The sequence below is a fragment of the Lepeophtheirus salmonis genome, chromosome 10 (genome assembly GCF_016086655.4).
Source record: "Lepeophtheirus salmonis chromosome 10, UVic_Lsal_1.4, whole genome shotgun sequence".
Classification (NCBI taxonomy): Eukaryota; Metazoa; Arthropoda; class Copepoda; order Siphonostomatoida; family Caligidae; genus Lepeophtheirus; species Lepeophtheirus salmonis.
In genome coordinates, this window is record NC_052140.2 from 5872195 (window position 1) to 5896367 (window position 24173).

The 24173-nt window shown below is 31.1% G+C and overlaps 2 protein-coding genes and 1 long non-coding RNA gene across 6 annotated transcripts; 2 read left to right on the plus strand and 1 right to left on the minus strand.

Annotated features, from left to right (window-relative positions):
• The first annotated feature begins 5660 nt into the window (after nucleotides 1-5660).
• Nucleotides 5661-12852, plus strand: LOC121125705 (uncharacterized). The gene is made up of 6 exons (XR_005866725.2): nucleotides 5661-5779; nucleotides 5837-6099; nucleotides 9884-11626; nucleotides 11755-11936; nucleotides 11995-12547; nucleotides 12610-12852. It is a non-coding gene; the product is annotated as an uncharacterized lncRNA (long non-coding RNA).
• A 1829-nt stretch (nucleotides 12853-14681) lies between these two features.
• On the plus strand, nucleotides 14682-18917 carry wuho (tRNA (guanine-N(7)-)-methyltransferase non-catalytic subunit wuho). Of its 3 annotated transcripts, none has more exons than XR_011782086.1 (9): nucleotides 14682-14790; nucleotides 14851-14944; nucleotides 15063-15110; nucleotides 16073-16662; nucleotides 16724-17482; nucleotides 17540-17787; nucleotides 17853-18279; nucleotides 18344-18576; nucleotides 18733-18917. XR_011782086.1 is itself a non-coding variant. In XM_071891529.1 (6 exons), exons 2-6 carry the CDS (start codon nucleotides 14868-14870, stop codon nucleotides 18864-18866), a joined length of 1119 nt encoding a protein of 372 aa, XP_071747630.1. In that variant the 5' UTR covers nucleotides 14692-14790; nucleotides 14851-14867; the 3' UTR covers nucleotides 18867-18917. The 3 variants fall into 3 exon arrangements, 1 of the variants encoding a protein (XP_071747630.1); XR_011782087.1 differs by having other exon boundaries at nucleotides 14692-14790; nucleotides 16076-16662; XM_071891529.1 differs by lacking the exons at nucleotides 15063-15110; nucleotides 16073-16662; nucleotides 16724-17482 and having other exon boundaries at nucleotides 14692-14790.
• Nucleotides 18616-23917, minus strand: LOC121125039 (phosphatidylinositol 4,5-bisphosphate 5-phosphatase A). 2 transcript variants are annotated; one of them, XM_040720135.2, is made up of 8 exons: nucleotides 23740-23917; nucleotides 22202-22540; nucleotides 22056-22139; nucleotides 21675-21998; nucleotides 21382-21612; nucleotides 20998-21325; nucleotides 20764-20945; nucleotides 18616-19077 (listed from the first exon to the last, which is right to left on the minus strand). In XM_040720135.2, exons 2-8 carry the CDS (start codon nucleotides 22324-22326, stop codon nucleotides 19017-19019), a joined length of 1335 nt encoding a protein of 444 aa, XP_040576069.1. In that variant the 5' UTR covers nucleotides 22327-22540; nucleotides 23740-23917; the 3' UTR covers nucleotides 18616-19016. The 2 variants fall into 2 exon arrangements, with proteins under 2 accessions (XP_040576069.1, XP_071747631.1); XM_071891530.1 differs by lacking the exon at nucleotides 23740-23917 and adding an exon at nucleotides 22712-22856.
• Between the last annotated feature and the right edge of the window lie 256 nt (nucleotides 23918-24173).

Consider the following 24173-nt stretch of genomic DNA (forward strand, 5'->3'; position numbering starts at 1 on the left):
AAATGATTAGAAATATACAATATTTGACTGCTATTAGTATCTAATTGGACATATATTATGTAGAATTTTGTATTCCCAAAGACGCACGTAAACATCCGCACATTCATTTTTAGAAGCCCTACTAGCATAATACTTGCAAAAGATAATAAATCACTAGAGTTCGGAAATCCACGAATCAATCGCTGTGATGAAAAAAACAACACTGCATTCTGTTAACATGCTTTGTAGGAATAAATCTTTAAAATATATAAATAACTAATTGACTCATAAACAATCCTTAAGTATGCAAAATCTATGTAGAATGAAGCGAGAGAGAACCAGTTAATGAATTGTGATAATGGCAGAGGTGGGGAAAAGGCCTTATACACTAAAACCAAGTCGAGTCGTAAGTCTTTGCTCACAAGTCCAAGTCCTTAAATATTTTCGTGGAGTCCTCGGATTTCTTTTGAGTTCATTTCAAGTTCATAATTATAATATAGGGTAGATACTGTTTTTGGAAGTTCCGTATAAATTAGATTTCGAATTGTGAGTCTTAGCTATCGAATTCAAGTCTCAACCTCTGGATAATAGTAACTCATTTTAAGAAATTGCCTCAATGACTTTTCAGCCTTTAATTATGAAAGTAAGAAAAATTATAAGTCAGTAAAGATAGGGGGTGCTGTTAGGATTTTTTAAATTGAGGGTAGAGCTGTTTTTAGAGAATATTTTGGACTCAATTCCTTCATATTCTATCTATTTCTGCGAGACCCTATATCAATCTATCCAGTGAATAGGGATTCTGCCTTTGAGGTAATAAAATAAAATGCTTTACTTGTGGAATGCTGTGAAAATTGTAATGAATTCGAGTCAAAGAGACTCGAATTCACCACCATTTGATCAACTATAGAATGATCTCAAATACTGTTAACGAGTTTTATATTTCCGAACTCAATTATTTGTGGTCAAGTTCAAGTTGAATTGCGAGTCTTTTCAGCTTCGAGTTTACCAGCAGAGGTGGGTACTTGCTCCATATTTTGAAAGGTTGCCACTCGAATGGGACTGGATTCCATTTTTGAAGACTTGCTACTCGAATTGGACTGGATTCCATTTTTGGAGACTTGCTACTCGACTTGATCTCATAACCAAATCCTCGAGATTTTGACTTGTCTCACAGTATTATAACTTTTCCTTATCTCTGATATAAAGTCGTATTTTTATAGACCTAAGTGCGAATATAGTACAAGTTTAATTCTATGAACAATATTTTACTTTCAGACTCTGAAAAGTTTCAAACTATCCTACTAATTGGAAGAAACTATACTCAATTGACGTGTACTTTCATTAGATAAAAGCAGAATCTCCTTGTTTGCTCCTAAGTCTTTGAATTATAATGTATTTAAATGGAATATAACGCTTCCTAATGTGTTAAAATGTCTGATGTCTTATCTCCATTTTATGGTATAACACCAGGATTTAGTTAATTGTGGGAATGAGTCCAATATTGATGAATGTTTCTTTCCACTCATAGTCCTAAAATTATTTATGTGTATCTCAAAAGTAAATTGCTACAGCGATACTAATAACTATTAATTATATTACTAAATATTTCTAAAAGGTTTTACATCCTACGATCAAAATCACTCTCAAGTTTCTGTCTCATCTAGCTTTATAACCCCAATGTTTCAGACAAAATGTTTGTATCTATTTACAATCAAGAGAGTAAATCTCTTCGAATTACACACCATGTCCAAAAAATTGGCTTCTCTTTGTCATAAAATCTCAAAAAAAAATATATATAAGGGGTTTAAAAAGTTTCAATGAATTGATGTTAGCGAAAATTAATTTTTACTTTGTTCATGACTAAAATAATATAATATTTAAACAGGTTGGGTATTGAGCATAAAATGAGTGCTTTTCAGGCTTCTGTTCATTTTTGAACGCCTGAGTGTCCGAACGGAAAATATTAAACAATAAATGGAAAAAACTAGTGAGGAAGGATCAATTTTTTGTCCAAAATTAATTGGGTACAAGAATACTTATTGGTGAAGTTACTCTAGACCAGGAGTTATCAATAGTTTCTGGTTGTTAGCCTAAATGAGATGAAGAGATAATCTCGTGGGCCACACTAATGAAGCATTAGCCATATTTTGCATAGGGCATGAGAGTTATTTACTTTTATTATTTTGTAATCAAGGCTTCAGAGAGTATGCTCCGAGTTACAGGGAAATAATGCAACTCCAAGAAGGATAATAGCCACTAGGGCATGAGCTTTGTTTACTTAATTGCAGCTTGACAACCACCTCTTAAACATTCATCAATCAGTTTTTTCGTACCATACAAAATTTGGAGAGAAATTGATAACGTGGGCTTCGATTTGTTTTTAAAAAAATGAGCGGCTAAACTGAAAAAAATATAAACGGGTCCAAGCTTGGTAAATACCTACACTGCTTCATGGGGCTATTTTGTTTTTGTTTGTCCTCCGCCACTGAGTAGACAAACTCGTAAAACAGGTTGTATCTATTTTGTATAATTATAAAACTCATTAATGTATTTATCAAAAGTTGAAAGTATGTCATTGTAAAAAAAAATATTTTTTTAAAGAAAAACTCTTGAAACACAGTCAATTTCTCATGAATAAGTTAAATCACATCAATTAAATGAGATTGTGCATCTGAAAAGATTTTTTATTTTACAATAGATAGTAAATTAAAGTTTGTATATATCTAGGGTTGTATTTGTAATTCTAGAGGAACTTAAATAGGTCCCATGTCTGTCATCGCTCTTTGAAACATTCACTAATATGCCATATCCCATCATATTCACTAATATTATTAGTGATGTAAATCGTATGTATTTTTTGGCTGGCCCGTTTTTTTGGAATTGGTAATAAGAAGAATAAATTTTATTTCATTAAATGTGGTCATTATTATTTAACTCCACTATAAGTATATTCAAAAACCTAATTGAACATTCAAATGTGCTCATAAAAGACGGAAAGTAGCCTTGAGGATATGTTTCGGGGTTTTAATTACTGTAAATTCCTGTCAGACTCAGAGAAAATCTGAGTAATTCTTGCAAAGGTCCTTGTTTATTTCCTTCTCCTCCCTTGTCACAGCTGATCTAATGAAACGTCATGACAGCTAAGCTGCTCTCCTCCAAAACATTCTACAAATTGCCAGGATGTCCATTTTGATTTTGATTTTTTTTAAAGTGCCTAATATACACATGGTTTTTATCACTAAATAACTAAATAATTTGGTAAAGTATTACTGCGTACCCTGAATAGCATATGAAAATTATTTAGCACTTGTTGATTAGCTGTCCATTGTTTATCCGCGTGCTGAACGTTGATTGGTTGAATTCAAACTAATTCTTGTTAAGTTCTGAACAATTCGCAAAAATTCCCTTTTTCGGAAGAATGAACCAACAGATTTTAGCCCTTTTTTGTTTCTTTTTGGAGGAAAGGCCTTTACAACAAAAAAGATCACGTAACTTCAGTTTACCAATTGAAGTTTAGTTTTAGTTAAGTAAAACTTTAATTATCTTCCATACACGAGAATAGTTTGCCTGTCGATTCGGACGCATCTTTAAGATTTAAGATGGAAAGTCCAAATTTTTGGTACGCTACATCTCTTTACAACTTCTACTCACAGGGGCGTCCGAAGGGGGTTGGATCGAGGGGCTGTAATCCCTCCCTCCCCCAAATTAAGGAATGTTTGTATTTTACTATAAAGTTTTATATTTGAATTATCAAAAATTTAATTTTTTGAGAATGGCTGTGGATTTTTGAAATTTTTATACAAAACATTTAATTTTTCTGATTTTTTATGGAAATTAAAAAAAAAAAATGCCAAAAACCAAGCACTCCCCAAAATAAAATCCTGCGGACGCCCCTGAATCCTATGGCCAGTGATGAAAATCTGGTATATTTTTTAACTCACATGTTTTTTTTGAGAATTGGTAATCTTAAGTATGAATTTTATTTCCCTCAGCTGTTATTATTAGTATTTAACTCCTGATAAGTGAACTATTTTTCCTACTTCATTCAACCATATTCTTAACCTAATTGAGCATTCGTTTGTGTTTCTAACACAAAGGATCCTTGACCTTGAGGATCTTCTGTGGAGTTAAAATTGTAAGTCCATGTCTACTCATAGTAGAATTGAGGATCGACATCGGAGTTATTCTTGTCAATGTTCTTTCGTATTTCCTTCTCCCTCATCTCTCGTCACAGCTGATTGTAGCTGATTTAATTAAACAGCATGGCAACTAAGCTGTTCTCCTCCAAAACATTCTTCAAATTGTCAGAATTACCATATATTTTTGAAATACACACGATTTCCAAAACTAACTATGACTCTTTATGTCTATTCATCAAATAGTATTCAATTAGCTTTAGTAAATAAATAGTGTTAGATCTGCCTAAAAAAACTAAAAAGGTTCTAGTCTTGTCAGCCCTAGGACGCCTCCTTATTGGTCTTTTATGGTAATTTCAACAGCTGACGTATGACGTAATGACGTATTTACTAATTATTCCTTTCAGTTGTTTAACATAACCTCTTTTAAGAGGAAAAATATTTTATGTTTAAAGTATGAGGTATGTGGCTAGAACTTGTTATTATACGTTTTAGCTATCATTTATTATTTTCTTCCTTTTAATATTATTCAATCTTAGCTATGAGTGAAGAATGACTATAAAGATAGTATGACGGAAAAAACGACGTATCGGTCCTTAGGACGGTTGAATAGTAAAACAGATCAGACCGATAGAAAAAAAAGACTGTAAGGAGGGGGGGGACTGAGAAAATCTGTTGTATTTTTTAGCTGTCCCTTTTTTGGAATTTATAATTTGAAGAATGAATTTTATTTTCCTTAGCAGTTGCCATTATTATTTAATTCCTGAGTAGGGAAAATCCTTTTGCAAATAGATTCAATTGAATTCAAAACCTGATTGAACATTAGTGTGTGCTCATAAAAGACTAAGAATAAACTAGATGGTTTGTTGTGGAGTATAAATATATGTCCTTGTTGAACTCAGAGTAGAATTGGGAATCCACATCGGAGTAATCCTAGCAAATATCCTTTTCTCCTTCCTCTCTTGTCACGGCTGATTGTAGCTGATGTGTCATGAGTATTATTATTTCTCTCCTTCAAAACATTATTCAAACTGTCAGGATTACCATGTTGATTCTCAGTTACATTTTTTTGACAAGGCCATTCTACACTGGAATTTCATTAACGGCTGATAAGGCAATCAGTACTAGGACCTACCCAACAAAGGAATATATTCTTATATCCTTTAGTATCATCAATAAGAATCAAACTTGATTATATTTACAATGTCCAGGAATGTACTTAGAAGCTAAAGAGAATATTATATTATTTTATCTACAGACTTACCCCAGGATATGAACATGATAATTCATTTCGGGATTTTGAACCTTAGTTTTAATAGTTATTCTGTCAAATCAATTTGTAATTTAAAGCCCACTTAATTAGTGATGATACAGCTCAAAGAAACAGAGTAGTAAGGATAAGTTCCATTTTATAGTAGAAGAAGTTTTTCAAAGGTACAATGAAATATTATATAATGTAAGTATGTGCTCTGCTTGGAACAAAATCGTTAATTACGCATTTCAAGGTATAACTGTGAGAACAGAAAGAATGAGGGCCCTTCGCATCTTCTTGTGTTGCTCTGTGAGTGGGACGATGTCGATATTTCAGAATTATGTTTTATCTTGTAGATCTGAATAAAGGTAATGGGATCATTTGAATAACTCGAGAGTATTCATCATGAATGGTTAGTCATTTTCTTCTTTATAAGGAAGCTTCCATTTTAATATCTCGATATTAATAGGTATATGTAATTTTCAAGGCCCTCGAAAGTAGTGTTGTGTTTGTCCTCATTTGTTCGGTACAGCCCAGTCTTAGGAGTCCTTGGGACCTATCCTTCGGACTGACAGTAATACTAGAACTGATTACAAAGAGAAGAAATAAAGTTAAGTAGCGTACTCAAGGACCGAACTTTATAAGCTTTAGGACTCAACTGGACCAGACCGAGAGTAAACTGGAAGGTTCTGCAGTCTTCAATGCCAAATAAGGACTGAGACAAAACTACTCGTAAGCATTAATTTTTTAAAACTATAAGTTGGTAACGTGTATTTATTAGCTATCTTATTAATTATTTCTCTCTTCAAACGTATTAGTGAGCAAGGAGCACTCTAGTTTATATAGTGATTTTTGTGTGGAGATATGTCTTTTATCAATGTTACCAACATACATATTTTCTTTTTACTTTACAGAAACGAGGATTTAGGCAATTTTCATATCCATAGAAGTAATCTAAGGATTGTCATTTGTCAAAAAAACTCATATCAGAGTCGGAAAGCATGAGATATAGATGAGAAAATTTGAAACAAATACTCAAAAAGTACCAAAGAAAAATGCTAAGACCGATCCTTGTAAAAAATATACACAAATACATAAAAATTAAAAATAATATACCATTTTTACAAAAACCAAAATTTAATAATTGTTCCATCAAGTGTTTCAAAATAAATAGATAGATAATATTCGGTATATCATATCCTATTTGGACTTGAAATAGAGCCTTAAATAGCTTGAACAATCACCATTTTTGTTCTCAGTCTCAAGACAAATAAACCATCTGCCGAAAAAGCTCTTTTTGATTTCGCAGATGTGGGTGGAATCGATTCCAATAGGTGTGTTAGTTTTTGATATTATAAATACGAAAAAATAATTCATTTGTAATTTGATTTCTTGCGGAAAATGTAATTTCCCGACAAACAATGGGATCCCGGGAGACAATCTCTAATACTATCCACTTATTCAGTCATGATTAATTATTGTAATTTATAAGTTTGTCAAATTCAATTTTGTAAATATTTTTTTAAAGCTTACGTAATCTATTGTATTATAAAAGGCTAAGACACAACACATTGAGTACCACATCGTTCCCTAAAAATAACTTGAGTTTTAGAATCACATAACAATTTTATCATATTTTTTTTTGTAAATTCATATAAATTTTAAATCCACAGAAAAAAAAATTTAAAAATACAAAGTTATTCACAGAAAATAAGTTTTTTTGAGAAAAAAAGTGAAAAATTAAATTAAATTATAATTATGAAATTTTTTGAAATCAAAATTCAAATATTATGTTTCCATAAAAAAGCAAAAATTCCCCTCCATCCACCTCTTGCGGACGCCCGTGGTATATTATAATCGGTGGTGTTCAATCTTAATGAACACTACGACAAAAAGATGAAAAGAACTTCTCATAATCTACAGAGTTGTTCACATTCTCATACATCCGGCCCGCCGACTGTATTTGAATTTGATTGATAAAACGTATGAATCACAAAACTTTGTGGTAAAATTTAAATTTTAATATTATGTTAAGAATACTAGAAGATCCTGATTGCTATGAGTTTTAAATTTATTATTGACGTAGTGTATTTTATGCGTATTATCTTTTAAGTAACTATAGAATACTTTTGTCCTGTTCTATGCATTTCGAGAAATATATATTCAATGTACATGTAGGACTTGCAGGAGCAAGATTTAAATCTTCCATCTTTATTTGGGTATCTCACAATTACGCATCTTTCCCGATATTTCTTTTTCGGATCCCTTTTTCTTCACCCTATATTATAGGTACTAAAAAAAGAAAAATGGACGTCGAATGTCGCGTTTTCAATGAAGAGTGGGGAGTAATGTATATCTTTGTAGAAACAAAGGACCAGAAAGGACCTTCGGCGTCACTATGAAGCAAAACATCTATCAACATGCTATCAACATGGAATGCTAAATTTAGTTATTCGTCTTTTTCCACAGAGTTTTTGTTCTAGCTTGCAAGTATTGAACAGAATAATTACTCGTTATTCCTTCAATTATCAGGGCCGCAGTAATGACCCCTGCTTTAAGGAGTGTTATTATTTTGCCGCAAGATGGGTCCACTCTCCGTCGCTTTGTTTACAAACTAATATCTCTGCTCCATTATTTTATATTTCTATTGATAGAATATTCTGATTAATCCCTTGGAGGCACAAAAAAATAACAATAGTTAAAGGACACAAAAATTTCTTGTCATAATGAAAGGAACATAGTAATAGATTCTACTTGAAAGGCCATATCGGGCTAAAAGAAGTCTCAAAAATCAAATGAATGTTTAAAAATAGTGTAAAAACTATTGGGTATTTCCAATCATCACAGAAAAATGTAAAGCCCATAATTGACCAAAATATGTTATTGAAATATTAGACTGTACCTTACATAATATTTCTCTATTCTTCTTTGAAGTAAAAAAAAATTGGGAATTTCTTTTTTTCCTGATAATATTTATTAAAGATTATTTTTGTGATGATTCATCAGTGGGCAGATATTATTATATGTTTTATTTTTTAAAAAGTACTAGTTACATGCACACTGCACAAGTGTAATCATTTTTGATGTCGGCCATTTTTGAGACCTAAACAATCAAAATAGAGAATGAAAACCATTTTTTCATTAATATAAAAGACAATAGTGAACCATTGGATGTCAAAATAGGACTAACTAATAAAATGACATAAACCTGACTCTGTGTAAAAAAAATTACCCCTCTATTACCTAGTTTTAGTATATATCTGACCCCAAATGTATTACAAATATGTTAATACAATCATTAGACAATTGTATATCCATATTATAGAAAACAATGAACCATTGCAATAGAATTTTTCTCAAACTATCCCATTTTTGTTGTTCTTAATCGATCAAAAAAATAAGTAATTGTACAAATTTAGCCATTTACAGCACATATTACTTTGATTTAATTGATATATCACTGTTTAACATGAGCTTCAAATAGTATTCAATGCATATGTCAAGTCTTTTTTATTCTTAAAGCCATTTGATGATGTTTCTTGAAGATTTATTAGAAATTTGTTCATTTTAAGTTGTAAAAATTAATGATGGGATTACTCGCCTTGGGAAAATTCGACTCAGAAAAAGCTCACCGGGTAGAAGAATCGCCTTACTTTATTTAATGTAAATAATATTTACATTAAATAAAGGAATACGATTTATTTTATCAATTGTATTTCTTAGAAATTACCACCTTTCAATGATTCGGAATCAACTGCCATCTTCCCTTCACTTCTTAATTTTTGATAGTAGAGGGTTGTACAAAAATGTTACTAAATGAAAAAAAATACACAACAGCAGGCGGAGGAGGAGGAAGATTCAAAAGTTTAATTTTGTATACATAAGATAAAAATATTATTATAATCTGGAGTTCCCCAGGAAACTTTCTGAACCAGAGAATGTTCCGTATCTAATATAGTTTGAGAAACTATGTTTAGTATAACTTCTAAAACTATAGCTGTAAAAAATATGTACAAGATAATAGCATAACAATACAAGCTTTTATTATTGTAGTTTCGTAAATAGAGATATCATTAAACATGCTTTAAAGTAAATATAGTAAGTAAAGAGTACGATGATTCATTATAATATTCAGATATATTTCATAGTTAACTATAAATTTACATATTATGTACATCGTTGTTTTTTTAGGAATATAAATTATCCACACGGTAATTGTTAGAGTTATATAAAATATGACCTAAAAAGCGCGCTATACAGAACAGGATTCTTTATTATTGAGTTAACTAGTGTATAATTGCTCATGAAAGACAAAGAATAACAATGAGGGTTCAGGGGGCGTCTGCAAGATATATGTTGTTATTTTTTTGGGGGAGGGGGGCTTGGTTTCCATAAATATTAACAGAAAATTGATTTTTTTTGGAAAAAAATTTCAAATATTAAATTACTATAAATAAATACTATAGGTGAATCATCAAATTTTCCTAACTTCTATCTCTTTTTTTTTGTTCCATAGGACAATTTCAGAAAAAAAAAAAAAAACTGTATAAACATTTTTTATTGGTTAAAAAAATGTATATAAAAATTATTCAATGCAAAATAACTAAAAATGTTCTCATAATTTCCATAAGTAAAGAGTTTTTCCTTTTTTTATAATTTGATCGAGATGTGCTACCTAAAGATGATCACATAGGACAATGCCATTTTCCATTGGTAGTTTCAATACCATATAACAACGTTCTCGAACTAATTGTCATCCAAATTTAAAAAAAGTTGAACATCAAACTGTATTAATGTGTATGTCGGTTCAAAAATTGAAAGGAAAAAAATTCAACACTCTCTCAACGAAAAATCTTAGAGCCAATAACAGTATTTGATTTTTTTTTTTTTTGCAGTTATATATAATTTGATTAAAATCAGTTTGTAACTTTTACCACAATACTGCTGAGTGTAGTGTTGTGTCAGTCCTTATTTATGATCGTGATCCAGTTCAGCCTGGTGCCATCCAGTCCATTCCAGTCCCACTTGTTAGCCCTTAAAGAAGGTAAAATCAATCCCTCATGTCGTCAATGAGTGTGTTTCCCCCTTTTTTTATTATTATTATTCCGTTATATAATAGAATATATTATATAACGAAGTCACAATATAATATGTTTGTAATATAATGAAGAATTTACTATTTTTTGCAAAATATGTGCAATAATCTTAATACATATTTTATATATCTTATTTGGCCTAATAAAGGAAGAAAATTGTAACACTGGTTGATTTTGACCACTTTGTGAGTTTTGAATTTTGATAGAATTATATCGTCTGATAGTAAAATAATCAATAACTCAAATGCTAAAAGTTAAAGGAAAAAGATTGAACAACTGACTGCATTATTACAATTATATTTTGTGATGGGAAAAAATTTATTCAAAAAATCCCCAACTGATCTAAAAAAATTTAAAAAATTAAATTTCTAATATAAATTTTTTGAAAAACAAAAATTGAAATATTAAATTTTTTGGAGAAGAATTCAAAAAATAATCTGTTATTCAAGAAAGTTAATTTTTTTCCAAAAAAATTTAATTAAATTAAAAAAAAAATATTCCTTTATTTGTATTTTTTTTTTTTTTTTTGGGGGGGGCTTTTTTTTTTGCACACTTTAGAAAAGTTATTAATAGTTGAATACTAGTAATCAAAAAGAATCGAAAATTAAACATTACTTTCCCGAAGCCGATTAAACAATCCTTCACTAATAAATTTGCTTCACCATAAATAATAATTGACCCCTCAGAATCAGTTTTTATCCAATATTTAAAGAAAAGATACAAAAGTTATTAATTTTGTGTCACTATAATCTGCATTATATTATACACTTGTAAAGTAAATTTTATGACTGTAGAATTTTTATTTTCGAGAAAGAGGAATTGTTGCAAACTTTTATCGGTTTCTTATGTACTTGACCATAATTATTTCCAGCCTTATAGCTGGAGAATCCAAAAATGCTTTCTACTTATGATTAAGGGTGTGACCGGTAATTTCATTCCCTGTAAAATCAATCTCCGGACATTTCATTCCCACTTTGAATAGGGATATTTAGTGACGTCATACGGTTTATGTTTCTAAACTAGTTAGGTATTTTTATGTAGGGCTGTAGAGGGAGGGCTGGGCAGTTGGTAGTCGGCAGTGAAGATGAGTGATGGATGCAAGACGGATATGAATGATATATGGTGTTTATGGATTAGAAATGACGTCATGATAAATCTTATTAGTGAGTAGGAATGGAATCCCGATCTTTTGATACTATTTATACCTTGGGCAATAGAAGTAAATCCCGACATTACTCTTCTCCTTCTTCTATTTCCCAAGATATAATGACATTCTATGACTCATCACTAGGGTTGTTGGAATCATTGAAAAAGAACGAATTTGATTGGTTGAAAGAGATTATATAAAAAAAAGGAAAAAAACCTTCTGAATAACTTTCCTCAGTATTGTACTAATTATCACCAAAGGAACTCCCCCTCTCATGTGCATCATCATTATGCCGAAGAAAACGTGCCTTCTGTAATGAGGCGGAGGTACTGATGTGCGGAAATATGATTTGTAAAATAAAAATATATCTTGCCATTTTTGCAGTTTCTCGTGCCCATTTCGTTCTTTATGGCAAGTAATCCGCCACTCCAAAATCTCCCATCACATCAACAACTTAAAAGTTTCAAGAAATACAAGATTCAAGTAGACGAAGGATAATTAAACGGTTAATCATTCAATTGGGACGTAGCAAAGTTATTTGTGTCGTGTAACATCCCTTTAAATATTCTGGATCATTCCAATTTCTCCAAGTTTATAGAAAAATATACTGGAAAAACTTCTCCAGGTCGATGGGTAGTTAAAAACTTGGTTGTGGAAGTATGTCAAGGAGTTTTGAATAAAATAAAAGAAGAGCTGGAAGAAAGGAATATTTTCGTTGCACTAGATGAGACAAGAGATCATCAAGGGAGGTCAATGACGGCAATTTTGTTTGGCCATTTAGACGGACATTTCTGTGGAAGACCATACCTTAGTGACTTGATTGATATTGAGATTGCTAACACAAACAATGTAAAGAACATCGTCATAAGCTCAGTTTATAAGTTATTGTTGATCACAAAATGGAATTAATGTTTTGTTGTCATTTAATTGTCAACACGTAAATATTAACAATATTTTTTAAATAATTTGTTACTTTCTTGCCTCATTTCTATTCTTTAGATTTCGTGCCAAAGTTATCTATTCATCCTTTATGGTCAGTGGTCACTAAGAAGTTATGAGTACACTTCCTGTACTGATGGGTTTGATGTTCTCTAACTAACAATATATTTTGTCTTGCATAAATTTACAGAAAATAATATACATTTATAAAGTTATTTATGTGGAAATTGTATTTATATTAATAATATACAACAATCCCTCTTCCTTCATGTGTAAATAAATAAATAATTTAAGTTAAAGATATATTCTAAAGGATACTCTTTTAATTGGGCTGGAATCGATATTTACTTTGAACTCTTGATCTAGCGACAGATACAATTGCACCCCTGTCATATGTAGCTATTATATTTTTGAAGTAATTTCCATGGACATTCAATACATCGATGGATAATTTATTCAGTTCAAATTTTTGAATAGAGTTGATGATCAAAATAGAGTTTTCTTTCAGACACCTGTATACTCTTGCAAAGTGGCCTCTCTTACCAGATCTTGTGCATTCGACGCTTTTTGCAGGAAAACTTTCCCATTCTTATGAGGGAAATGGAAACCACACTATCTACACAATCTTTCTTGGCTCTTGTTCCATGATCTCCTACAGCTTTGACTTCTTAGATATATATTGAATCCACATGACTTTGTATTTGCGATAACACCCTTTGATACTAAATCATTTAGACTATTTTGATTATTCTTTGCCGTTTCTACTATTCTCCATTAATATATACTTCACATATTTTATTTGTATCATCAAAACATCTTAATTGTGCTTCTCTATACTTACGGACTCCGGTCAATTTTTTACACGTCATCCTTGAATGTTCTTTCAAATAGAAGTTATCTTAGGTCTAACGATGATTAGATGTACTTTTTAAGCACTACCGAATGCACGATGTAATGATGGGGTTGATGTTCTCTAATTATATTTGGTCTTACGAGTAATAAGGAAATTGGGAGTGAGGCTTGAAGTATCATTGTCCATAAATGCAGTACAGCACGAATTCAAACTTATTAATGGAATTGATATTTGTGATAGTAACTATTTATAGTAGTGGTTCGTGCGTTATAAGCATTAAGGGCACTTAAGGACTCTTAACAAGGAATGGGTTTACTTAAAGTAGGAGTTGACTTTAGGAGGATTGAACACGAAGAGTTTCAATGAACGATTTTTGGGTGGATAATATATTTTTCGTACAATATATTTTGTCTTACATAATTTTACAGAATATAATATGCATTTATATAGAGTTATTTATACGGAAATTATATATTAATAATATACAAGAATATACAAGGATGATTTCTATTCTAGGGGCTCACACATTACCATTGCGTCATTACTCATTGCATAATATGATACTCAACTTCTTCCTCCCGAAGTACAAGTATTTCGACCAAATTTAAGTTTATCTAAATGGTTTTACATCCTCATGCAAAAATTATTATAGTTTGCATTTAATTTACACACATGCTATTTAGAATTTGTTATATCCACCTTGTATATTGATATTTGTAACCAAAGTTTTATAATATGACAGTTAATATTATTTATATCATACAATAAATTATAACTAACATTTAGACATTTTCAAGATAACATTATTTTGATTAAATTGTACCAATTAAAGCTATATTTTGGTGAAGGAAAGCTTCTTTATGTAGGAAATTTTCAGATGAGTTATAATGTTAAAAAAATCATAATTGAGATATCTTATAAGTATGTTCGAAATTACTCATCGGCCATCAAGTAGTTGAAGTTGTATTTGCTCCCACGATTCTCGCAACCAGTCATCACACATCTTCAGTCCCGACAGCCCAGCCCTCCCTCTACAGCCCTACGCAAAAACTTATCTTTCTGAGCTTATCATATTGATTATATTCAGTGATCTGAAGAATGAAATAAACCAAAAAACATTCAGTGGTCTATTAAAATATATTGATGCATATTTATGTATAAAACTCCCTACTCCCTTCCTCTTAGCTATAGACTTCCTTGCATTATGTCGTCTTTTCTAGGGCGACAATTTTATCCTTTCACACTGTACACATTTGGTGCCCCTGATTTTTTCTTTAACACAAGTAAATAAACAATCAACCACGTTCTAAATTGGTCAATGTTGTTTTTGATTATTATTTAATATTTTTTTTATTATTTACTTATAAATAATACATCTTAACCAATAGGCAATAACCATACTTTAATCCTTATTGAGGGTTGTGTATTCATTTTTTCTATACCAATAGCGACCGATTCCTCAAGAATGGCGACCCTAATCGCCCATAATGATTTCTTATTCGTATCCAATGGACTTAAATTCATCGTCATGGACTTCAAAAGGTTATCATTGCTTATTAGTTATTAATATTATAAATTAAATTTTAGAATTCTGTTGAAATGAATCTTGTGGCTAAAGCTTTGTTATCATTATGTATTATAATTTTTTATTCTCTTATAGAAAGACACAAAATTATCGTCGTTGTCTTTCATCCTTTCGTCCAAAATTGTAATTCTAAATTTGTGACTTAAAATTATCATTTTATTGAGCGTTTTCACTGACGTAATAAATTGCCTTATAATTGAAGGAGACGTCATTTTGGGGCCTTAAAGTTGACATTTGTACTTAATAAAATTGATTAATTTCCAATCATTCTTGATGAAACTTCATCAAATGGCTTAAAGAACATATAACCCCTTAATATCTGCACTGAATACTGCTTATGCCAATGATAAACACTGATATTTGAATATAATCAAAGGGATATGTGCTGAAAATCCCTATAAAATATCTCAATTTGTAATTAATTTTGTTTTAGATCAATTAGGGACGATAAAAGTAGGATAATTAGATATAAATATCTTATTCTTTCCATTGTAATAGTTAATTATAACATAGAAATAAGATTGTATAACGATCTATTAACATATTTTGAATACATGTTAGGGTCATTTTATAGAGTAAAGTTTATCTGTTTGTTAGGGAAGAACATATTTTTCAGTTTTTGTTTAATATCTTAAAACCTTATGATCTAAGAAATAAAAATTTAGCAATGAGCGTGTGTAGCTAAAGCTAAATATATCTAAATTATTAAAGCAAAGGGTATGGACGCCTAATAACTCTGGTATCTGGTATACCGGGTATACTGTTAGTATATAATAAAACTGAGCAACATATGTCTGATAAGATAGTAGGATCCTTTTATTTCTTGATCCCATTTTGAAGTACAATAGCTCATTATTTTCCGTAATATTAATTAAAAAGGGATTTTTATTGTTTATAAAACTTAGTTGCTTAGGCCCTCAAAATGGCCGACATCAACAATGCTGATGTCACATGAAAACGCACTATAACAATATATCATGGCGTTATTACTTATTTAATAAGAGAAATAGGCGCTCCTTTACGCCTTGAATTTGCTCAATTTTCCTTGTACAAGTTTTAAGTCACAAATTCTCCCTAATCCAAAGGAGAAGTAACAGTTCTTTAACCTCTGAGTATGAGAAATCTGCATACTCTAATTACATCAAGTCCCTAAAGAAACCATATTCTGGGCAAATAGACTCAATAAACATGCACGGAGCACTTCAAAACATTATGACCCCTTTTCACTCTATACCCTACGATGAGGAACTCGGATTTAAATTAATTAAAAATAAAGAGGCAGTAGGGAAATTACTCAGAAAGGACGACTCATTTCAATACGCTAGGAGTGTTTTATCTCCCGGACATCGTCTTAATCAATATAGAAATCAAGATGAGTTTTCTATAGGTGTTGGAGTGGATGGGAACACAAAAACAGTTGGATTTTTTGTCAAGGTCTTGGGTAAAAATAAAGTTATCTGCGTTCCTCCAACGGAAATAATGGTTATTAAGGATAAGCATAAGCAAATATGCTCATTATATGAAAACGTAATTAGACAGAGTCCTTTATCTGCGTATCATCAAGCTAGAAATCCAAATGGTTTTTGGAGTGACATTTCTGTTAGAACTAATTCGCAAGAAGAAAGTTTTGTAACGGTCAAGGTAAACGGTGAAGCGGACAAGAAATCCGTAGAAGGTAAAGCAGCTCAGTTTGTTATATGGTCAATTATTTATCTAATGTTTTTATTACTTTTTAGATCTCAAAGATTCGTTTTTAAATATTGTGAGTAGATTGAGCATGAAGCAAGTGTTTTCAAAGGATACAACAGCTACAATTATTGACAATGGAGAGGATCTACATGAAACGATAAATGGGATCAAGTTAAGAATTAGTCAAGAAACAAATTACTTTTCAAACACAGCAATGATGAAAGAATTATATAATGAAATCTTCAAAGGACTTAGATTCATATCCAAGGACTCAGTTCTTTTAGATTTAAATTGTGGGTGTGGATTTTCTAGTATCAGTGCATCCTCGCATTGTAATACAGTCATAGGTTTTGATAAGAATGTAAATGATGCTTTGTACAATGCCGAGATGAATGGCGTTCAAGATCAAACATCTTTTTTCCATGGAGACTTGAAAATCACAATCCCACGATTTTTCGAAATAGCATCTGATTCAATGATAGCGAATAAACCAGTTTATGTTTTAATTCATTCTAGAGAATCCATTGGGTATGAAGTATTTGAGTGTTTCCGTAAATGTCCACATATTGAGCGAGTAGTTTACGTGACATCCGTTCCTGAAAAACAACCTTTATTTGATTTTATCAATATGATAAAATTCAGATTTAATTCTATGATGAAGAACTCTGTGAATTATACTCCCTTTAAATTCTGTTATGCCACTCCAATTGATTTGTACCCGTCCACCAGGCATTGTGAACATATCTTTGTGTTTAGAAGATAATTAATAAATGCTATAATTATGATCATGGTTGTTCGTTTATTTAGTATACTCAAGCTATATTATATCAATATTTAAAATTTAAATAATCTATTATTAATAGGAATACACATACCGTTCATAATATAGGAGACTCCGTGACCCCTGAAGAATTAAAAATTGCAAATGAAAATCCCAAGATATTATGCAGTGAATTATCTCCTTGTGGAAAATTTATAGCTCTTGGTGATGACTTTAAAAGACTCTTGATCTGGGAAACAAATGGATGGAAATTAAAGTATCAAACTAAGGTAGAAAGAAGGATAAATAGAATTGCCTTTACTCCTGACTCTCAAAAAGTTGTCACTGCAGGTTATGCCTCAAATAAATATATACTGAACTTAAATTATTTCAAGAAAAAATTTAAACCATTATAGATAAAAGTGGGGATTCTTACTTATACGACATTTTGAATGATAAAGAAGAACTGATACTCGGGCATTTATCCATGCTGACGTGCATCGCTTTCAACGAAGACGGATCTCTCATGATAACCTCAGATAGAGATGAAAAAATACGCATTTCTCACTTCCCTAACGCCTACAACATCCAAGGATTCTGTCTCGGACATGAAGACTTTGTTACAAATTTCAAACTAATCAACAAGGATCTCTTGATATCCTCATCAGGTGATGGATCCCTACGTTTATGGAAATATTTGGAAGGTACCCAAGTTGATGTTGCCTATCCATTCCAGGATGCCCATATTGAGGTCAATGATGATGATCAAGATGCCGCTGTTATATATTTTAGCGTTCATGAAGTTACGGATTCTGATTCATACATTATTGTAGTTCTTGAAAGGTTAGTTATTTTCTTTTAAAAAGTACCTAGAAAAGTTGAAAATTTAACGCCAATGACTCAATAGGTCGCCCAGTCTTGTTTGTTATAAAGTATGTGATGGTAAACTCTGTTTCACGTCTTCTATTAAACTGCCTTCGCCGCCAATCACTGTGACTGTAAATAACTCGAGTTCTGTTTGGACACTTTGTCAAGATGGCTTACATATATTGGAATTAAACAAGGGGGCTATGAAGTTTGTTGGGGATTCAGTTTTCCAAGAGCTATTGCAAACATCAAAAGACGATCCGTTTTTCAAAGGTATAGCGTCAAATAAAAAGTTCTATATGAGATGGGTAATTGAGTGCAGTTATTTCTGTATTTCATTAAATATAACAAAATAATTTATCCATTCGTAATTAATACATATAAGATAAACTATATAAAAATATTATAATAAAATCTTATCTTATTCAGATTTGGATGGTAACGAGGGAAAAATCGAACAACTTCGCAAGCGTATAATAGATAATACAAGGGAGTATATGAAGCGTAAAGAAGAACGATTAGGAAAAGAAGTTGAACCAGTCGTTAAAAAAAACAAAATGTAATGCTTAAAATTAGAATAATAAATATACTTTTAATATTTCTACAAAAATTAATTGAAGTAGAATCAAATCAACGAAACGTAATTAAAATAATAATAACTACTATAGAAATGACAAACGATTGTTGAGCTCCTAAAATTTGATTAAAAACAGTTATAATTCGCCAATTCTCTGATTTGTAGCCTCTTCAGCTTTATCGCATACATTGTCATATCTAAAAATATAAGAAATTATATTGATAAAAGTTCATCTTTGTTCTCAGAACAACGATCGACTTTTTTCATTCGACATCAAATCTCCATAAAAAGGTAATTTTTAATCAAACCAACTTAAAAGTTTGATGAAATTTTGTATACAAGTAGATTATTACCTGCAAACTCTAAATCTAATGATGATTGGTTCCATAGATTTTGAATCCTTTAATTTTACTATTTTACCAAAAACTGCCTTACTCATGAAATTTTTGATTGTCTCATATGCAGTCCCGTGACTACAAGGAAGGGGTTTAAATTTTCCTTCTCTGAACTAAAAATGATATGCAGTTTATTATAAAAATACTTCATTATTAATCAAGAGCATATATTTCATTAGATTTTAAAAAAGATTAATTATTTCACACTTAATATTTATAAATAAAAAAAAACCAGGATATTTTTTAATTGAAATCAAAATACAGTCGAATCCAAATGAAGGAAACTGCTATTTTTCAGATGAAAAGTTTACGATATCCGGATTCTTCTTATATCCAAAGTATATAAAAAAGTACCACAAAATTTAGATACTTATGAAAATAAGTAATTCTGAAGTAAATTTCGAGGCAACCCGTGTTTGATTAGATCCTGTTTTCGACATGTCATAGAGGATGTTTAGCTTATCTTTCAGTTAAAGTATTTTAGGAAGGGGGGAGCACTCGTGATGTATATCCGTATTGATGGAAAAGCAATTTGAAATGAATTTAATAAGAAACATACAGAAAAAAATTTTTGGGGCCAGCTTACGGTTTTTACCTATAAAAAGTTAAAAATCATCATGGGAATTCTTCAATTCCTATGAAGGGAAGAAAAAGTTGACTTTATACAGATTTTTTACTTCATTGTTCTTCAATGGGAAGTATTTTATGTATTAAAAATTGGTATCTGAGAGAACGTTGATCGCATTTTTCTTATATCCAGATTTAAATGTATTTTCCAAATATTTTTTTTTATTCTCTTCTTCCGTATATTGTAAATGATATTTATAACTAAATAATAAATCCAATTTGAACTAGAATGGATACTCGTTAGAGCGTAAAGCCTTCACCTAAAATCAAATAGGTATGTACCTCAATTTGTTCCAAAGTTATGGTTGATTATGTATTTTTTACATTTTGTGTCACTTTGACCTCAAAAAATTTAATAAAGTGACCATATATAATCTTAGTACAAAGTTTGATCAAAATCGATCTGTAACTTTTCCCGTAATCCTGTTGACTAACAAAGAAACGGAGGTAAAAACCTAACCTACATTCAACTTTGTTGCGGATTTAATAAGACATAATTTGGTAAACGAAGTCAAATTTAAGATCATGGTACCAAAGCGAGCTAATATGCAAACATGTTCAGAATGAAACTTTTTTTTCATGAAAATTTATATTTTTCAGATTTTTTTTTTTTTTTTTTCGAAATTGAACGACGGATTCAGAAGATATGACTATTTGAAATTCGGGGTACACAACAACTTTTGATAAAATTGCAAAAATAAAGGGCGCCATATCTCGGGAACCAATAATTCAGCTAGAATAAAAAAGAATTGATTTGTAAAATCTGCATAATATATACTAAACATCATCAATCTCTGAGATATTGAGGCGGAAATGTTTGGGTGATTTGATATCGAATGAATCATCTAAATAACTACATACACTAAAGGGAAAGGGTCACTTATGCCTAGTATACTTTTATTGGCAGAAAAGTAAATCAGAACATAGTCACCAGGTATATTTAATGCTGAGTCCATTATGATAGCATTTTTTGTCACTCCAGTAAGTTTACAAGAGGAAGCCCATGTAAAAGTAATAAATTCTTGGAGAGACGTGAAACCAGCCTAAAATTAAAGTTTCAATAAATAATTCAATACTCAATTTAAGTAAAACTACCTTGAATAACGCTATCCAATCCCAGGAACCAAGATTGGTTGGCCCAACTCCTTTTATTACGTCGTAATAAATCATTCCATCCTTCCCAATAATCCATTTCTCTGGCTGAACAAACGTTACTATACCGTCGTACAGACTAATCTTCCGTTCAATTGCACTCTCACGATTGAATACTCCAATTTTGAAATTAGCACTTACCGGTTTATGATCACTGCATACAAACTCTGGATGTGATTCATAACTGATTTGTTTAGCATTCAATTTCACATTTTCATAGTTATGTATATTGACTCGGTGTAGTATTCTATCTGTATAAGCGGGTCTTCTCCTACAAATTTGTGAATGTATTCATACCTTATCAAATAATAGTAAACAAAAATATACTTGGGGTCATAGTCTTGGGTTCCCAATTTGAACTTGTAAGTGGGCGGGAACAAGGGATCCATCCCTTCTTTCAACTCATTAATTTTCCCAAGATGGCTCTGCGTTTCAAAAAGTTGATCATGTTTATGAAGGATTTCCAATTGATCACGCTTGATAAGCATCACAATTTCATCATGAGTAAAACTATTTTCAATGAGACGGAAATTCAAATCCCCCATCCAAAATATATAACTATCAAAAATACGCCAAAATGAATTAAAGAACATGAGAGCAAAATTTGAAGAATAACATACTCATGATATAGAATATTTGGAGTATCAGTATTTTTATATAAATGAGTCTCAACTATCGATTCATAGCCATCAATTCGTGCTTGGAGATTTTCATCATGAGCATGTAAATGACAATTTAAAAAGCAAAATGAAACACCATATAAATTAAAACGAATGCTAACAGCACCTTTGGAGCCCCAATATCCTCCAAATGCTAGTTTAGTATATTGTGTTTCAATGTTTCGAAAATGAATCAGATGCTTTTTGAGCGAGAAAATAGTTAAAACAATGCCCAGGGTACGAATCGTGTTGACTTTGACGTACCCTTTAGAGTTTAACTTTGATCTGAAACATAAAAAACGAAACATAATTGAGTTATGTGTGAACACTCGAGGCTCATACTTAAAAACTTGATTCCAACTGTCCTCTCCTGTGACCATAAAGTCCATGACATAATTTTGTGGCATTGAATTGATTTCTTGGAACCTATTTTTTATTGGTTAATTTTGAATTAGAGAACAAATGAATATCATTTAATAAATAATTACCCAAAGATGATTAAATCATGTTTTTCATTCCTTTCATTTTGTAGAAGAGAGCTAAAATCATCTTCAAGGAGAGGACTTTGCTCATTCACATTCCAAGTGACTAATCGAACGGATAGATCCTCCATAATCGATTGACAATTATCCGCCCTACGCAGCTGTTTTCACGACTCCAATAATGAATTCATCCACAAAAGCACTACAGACTATGTTCTCATCCCAATACAACATCATACAAACATTGCAATTAATTATTTCATTTATGAATTTGATAATAACTGTCGTGTATTTAAATTTCCATACAAAATTAACTTATTTGTTTCATCATGACGTCATCATTACCTTCAAATCACGAGGAAATAAAATTCTATAGTCACTCTAGCTCAGTGGTTCTCAAACTATAATCAGTCCGAACGCACTATATATGCCCAAAAATAGGATGCATATCTTATAATTAAATTAAATATTATAAAAAGAATGCATTTAATAAAAACATAATGAATATAGCCTTACGTCAATTAAGACTATCTATTACTGTGGTAATGAGGAGAGAAGAAAAGTTAATGTCGCAACAAAAGAAGCAGTGTTTAGTAAGGAAATGCTATAAATTATAGTATAGCACAGTCAAAATCAATCCAATTAATAGGGCATGAGCAAACTAAATATATATATATATATTAGCCGCAAGGTGGTATGACAGTCTGTAGCTTGTTGTTTAAAAAATGGCACATGTTCAGAAATTTTTTGACAGTCCTTCGATCTGAGAATGTACATGTTATTTTTGATTAAATAATATTATCCTTCAGAGAGTTGTATTATTTTGCCAAAACACTGTCGCTTTGTTTACAAACAAATATCAGTAAACACCGCTCATGCCCATTAATGGAATCGATCTATAATAAGACAACATTGGTTATTACTTATAAGGTCTTCCCTTCCGTTATTTAAGTGTGAGTTAGAGCCATTGGTGCTAGAACCCCACTTTTGAGGAATTCTTATACCTATTGTTTAATTTAGTATCTGACCAAAAATTTTAACTCCAAAAAATAAAAATAAAGTTTTTTGTCAAATTTGGCATTTATAAATAAATGCTGTCAAAATTGTCAACAAAGCCCTCCCCCCCTAAAAAAAATAAAAATCCCCTGATGACGTCATGGCATATTATTTAGCTCCCTCCCCACTTGCAAATAGATTGTGATACTGGTGGTCAGAGCCCGATCCACAGTTAAAGCAAAATAATAGTTAATGATAGTTTGCTTATCATATCTGGACAGGACAGAATATCTATAAACGAGTATCAGGGGCGTCCGCAGTTACTTATATTCGGTCGTAAAATATTTTCATACTGAAGATTTTTTTTTGATTAAATAGCAAAAATTCCTGGGTTTGGGAGGGCTAGAGCCCCCTGTAAACGCCACTGAGTATGATGAATGCTACCGAGTATACTGTTTGAGAACCACTGCTCTAGCTACATAAAATCTTGTGTCCTTCAATTACACTATGACGTCATTTTTATGAGCTAATTAATCATTTATACTTACTACTAATAATAAATAATAATACTAGAGTGTAGTATGTCTGCTACGGCCTCTCTTCTACCTACATTCAAAACGACGTAATTATTGTCACTAAGCAGATCAATGTAAGAAATGGCACAACACCAAAGTTACTCCCTATCTTTTTTGACTCGTACTAATTCTTAGTAGAACATTGTATAACAAAATGAAATTATTATGTCAATAGGCTAGTAACTTAACACTTATCACACGAAGTCTCTATAGCACATATATTATATTATTTGTATTTTAGTACATGACATTATGCCTATATTAGTTTTATGTATGAGATTCTGAGTCAATAATGACGGTAGAGTGTACTGCAGACGTATATTTTACGTGTATACTAAATCTAAGGGTACTACTTTTCATACCCCTCGCTTTTGATTTTGTTACATATCCTGTAAATATGAAATATT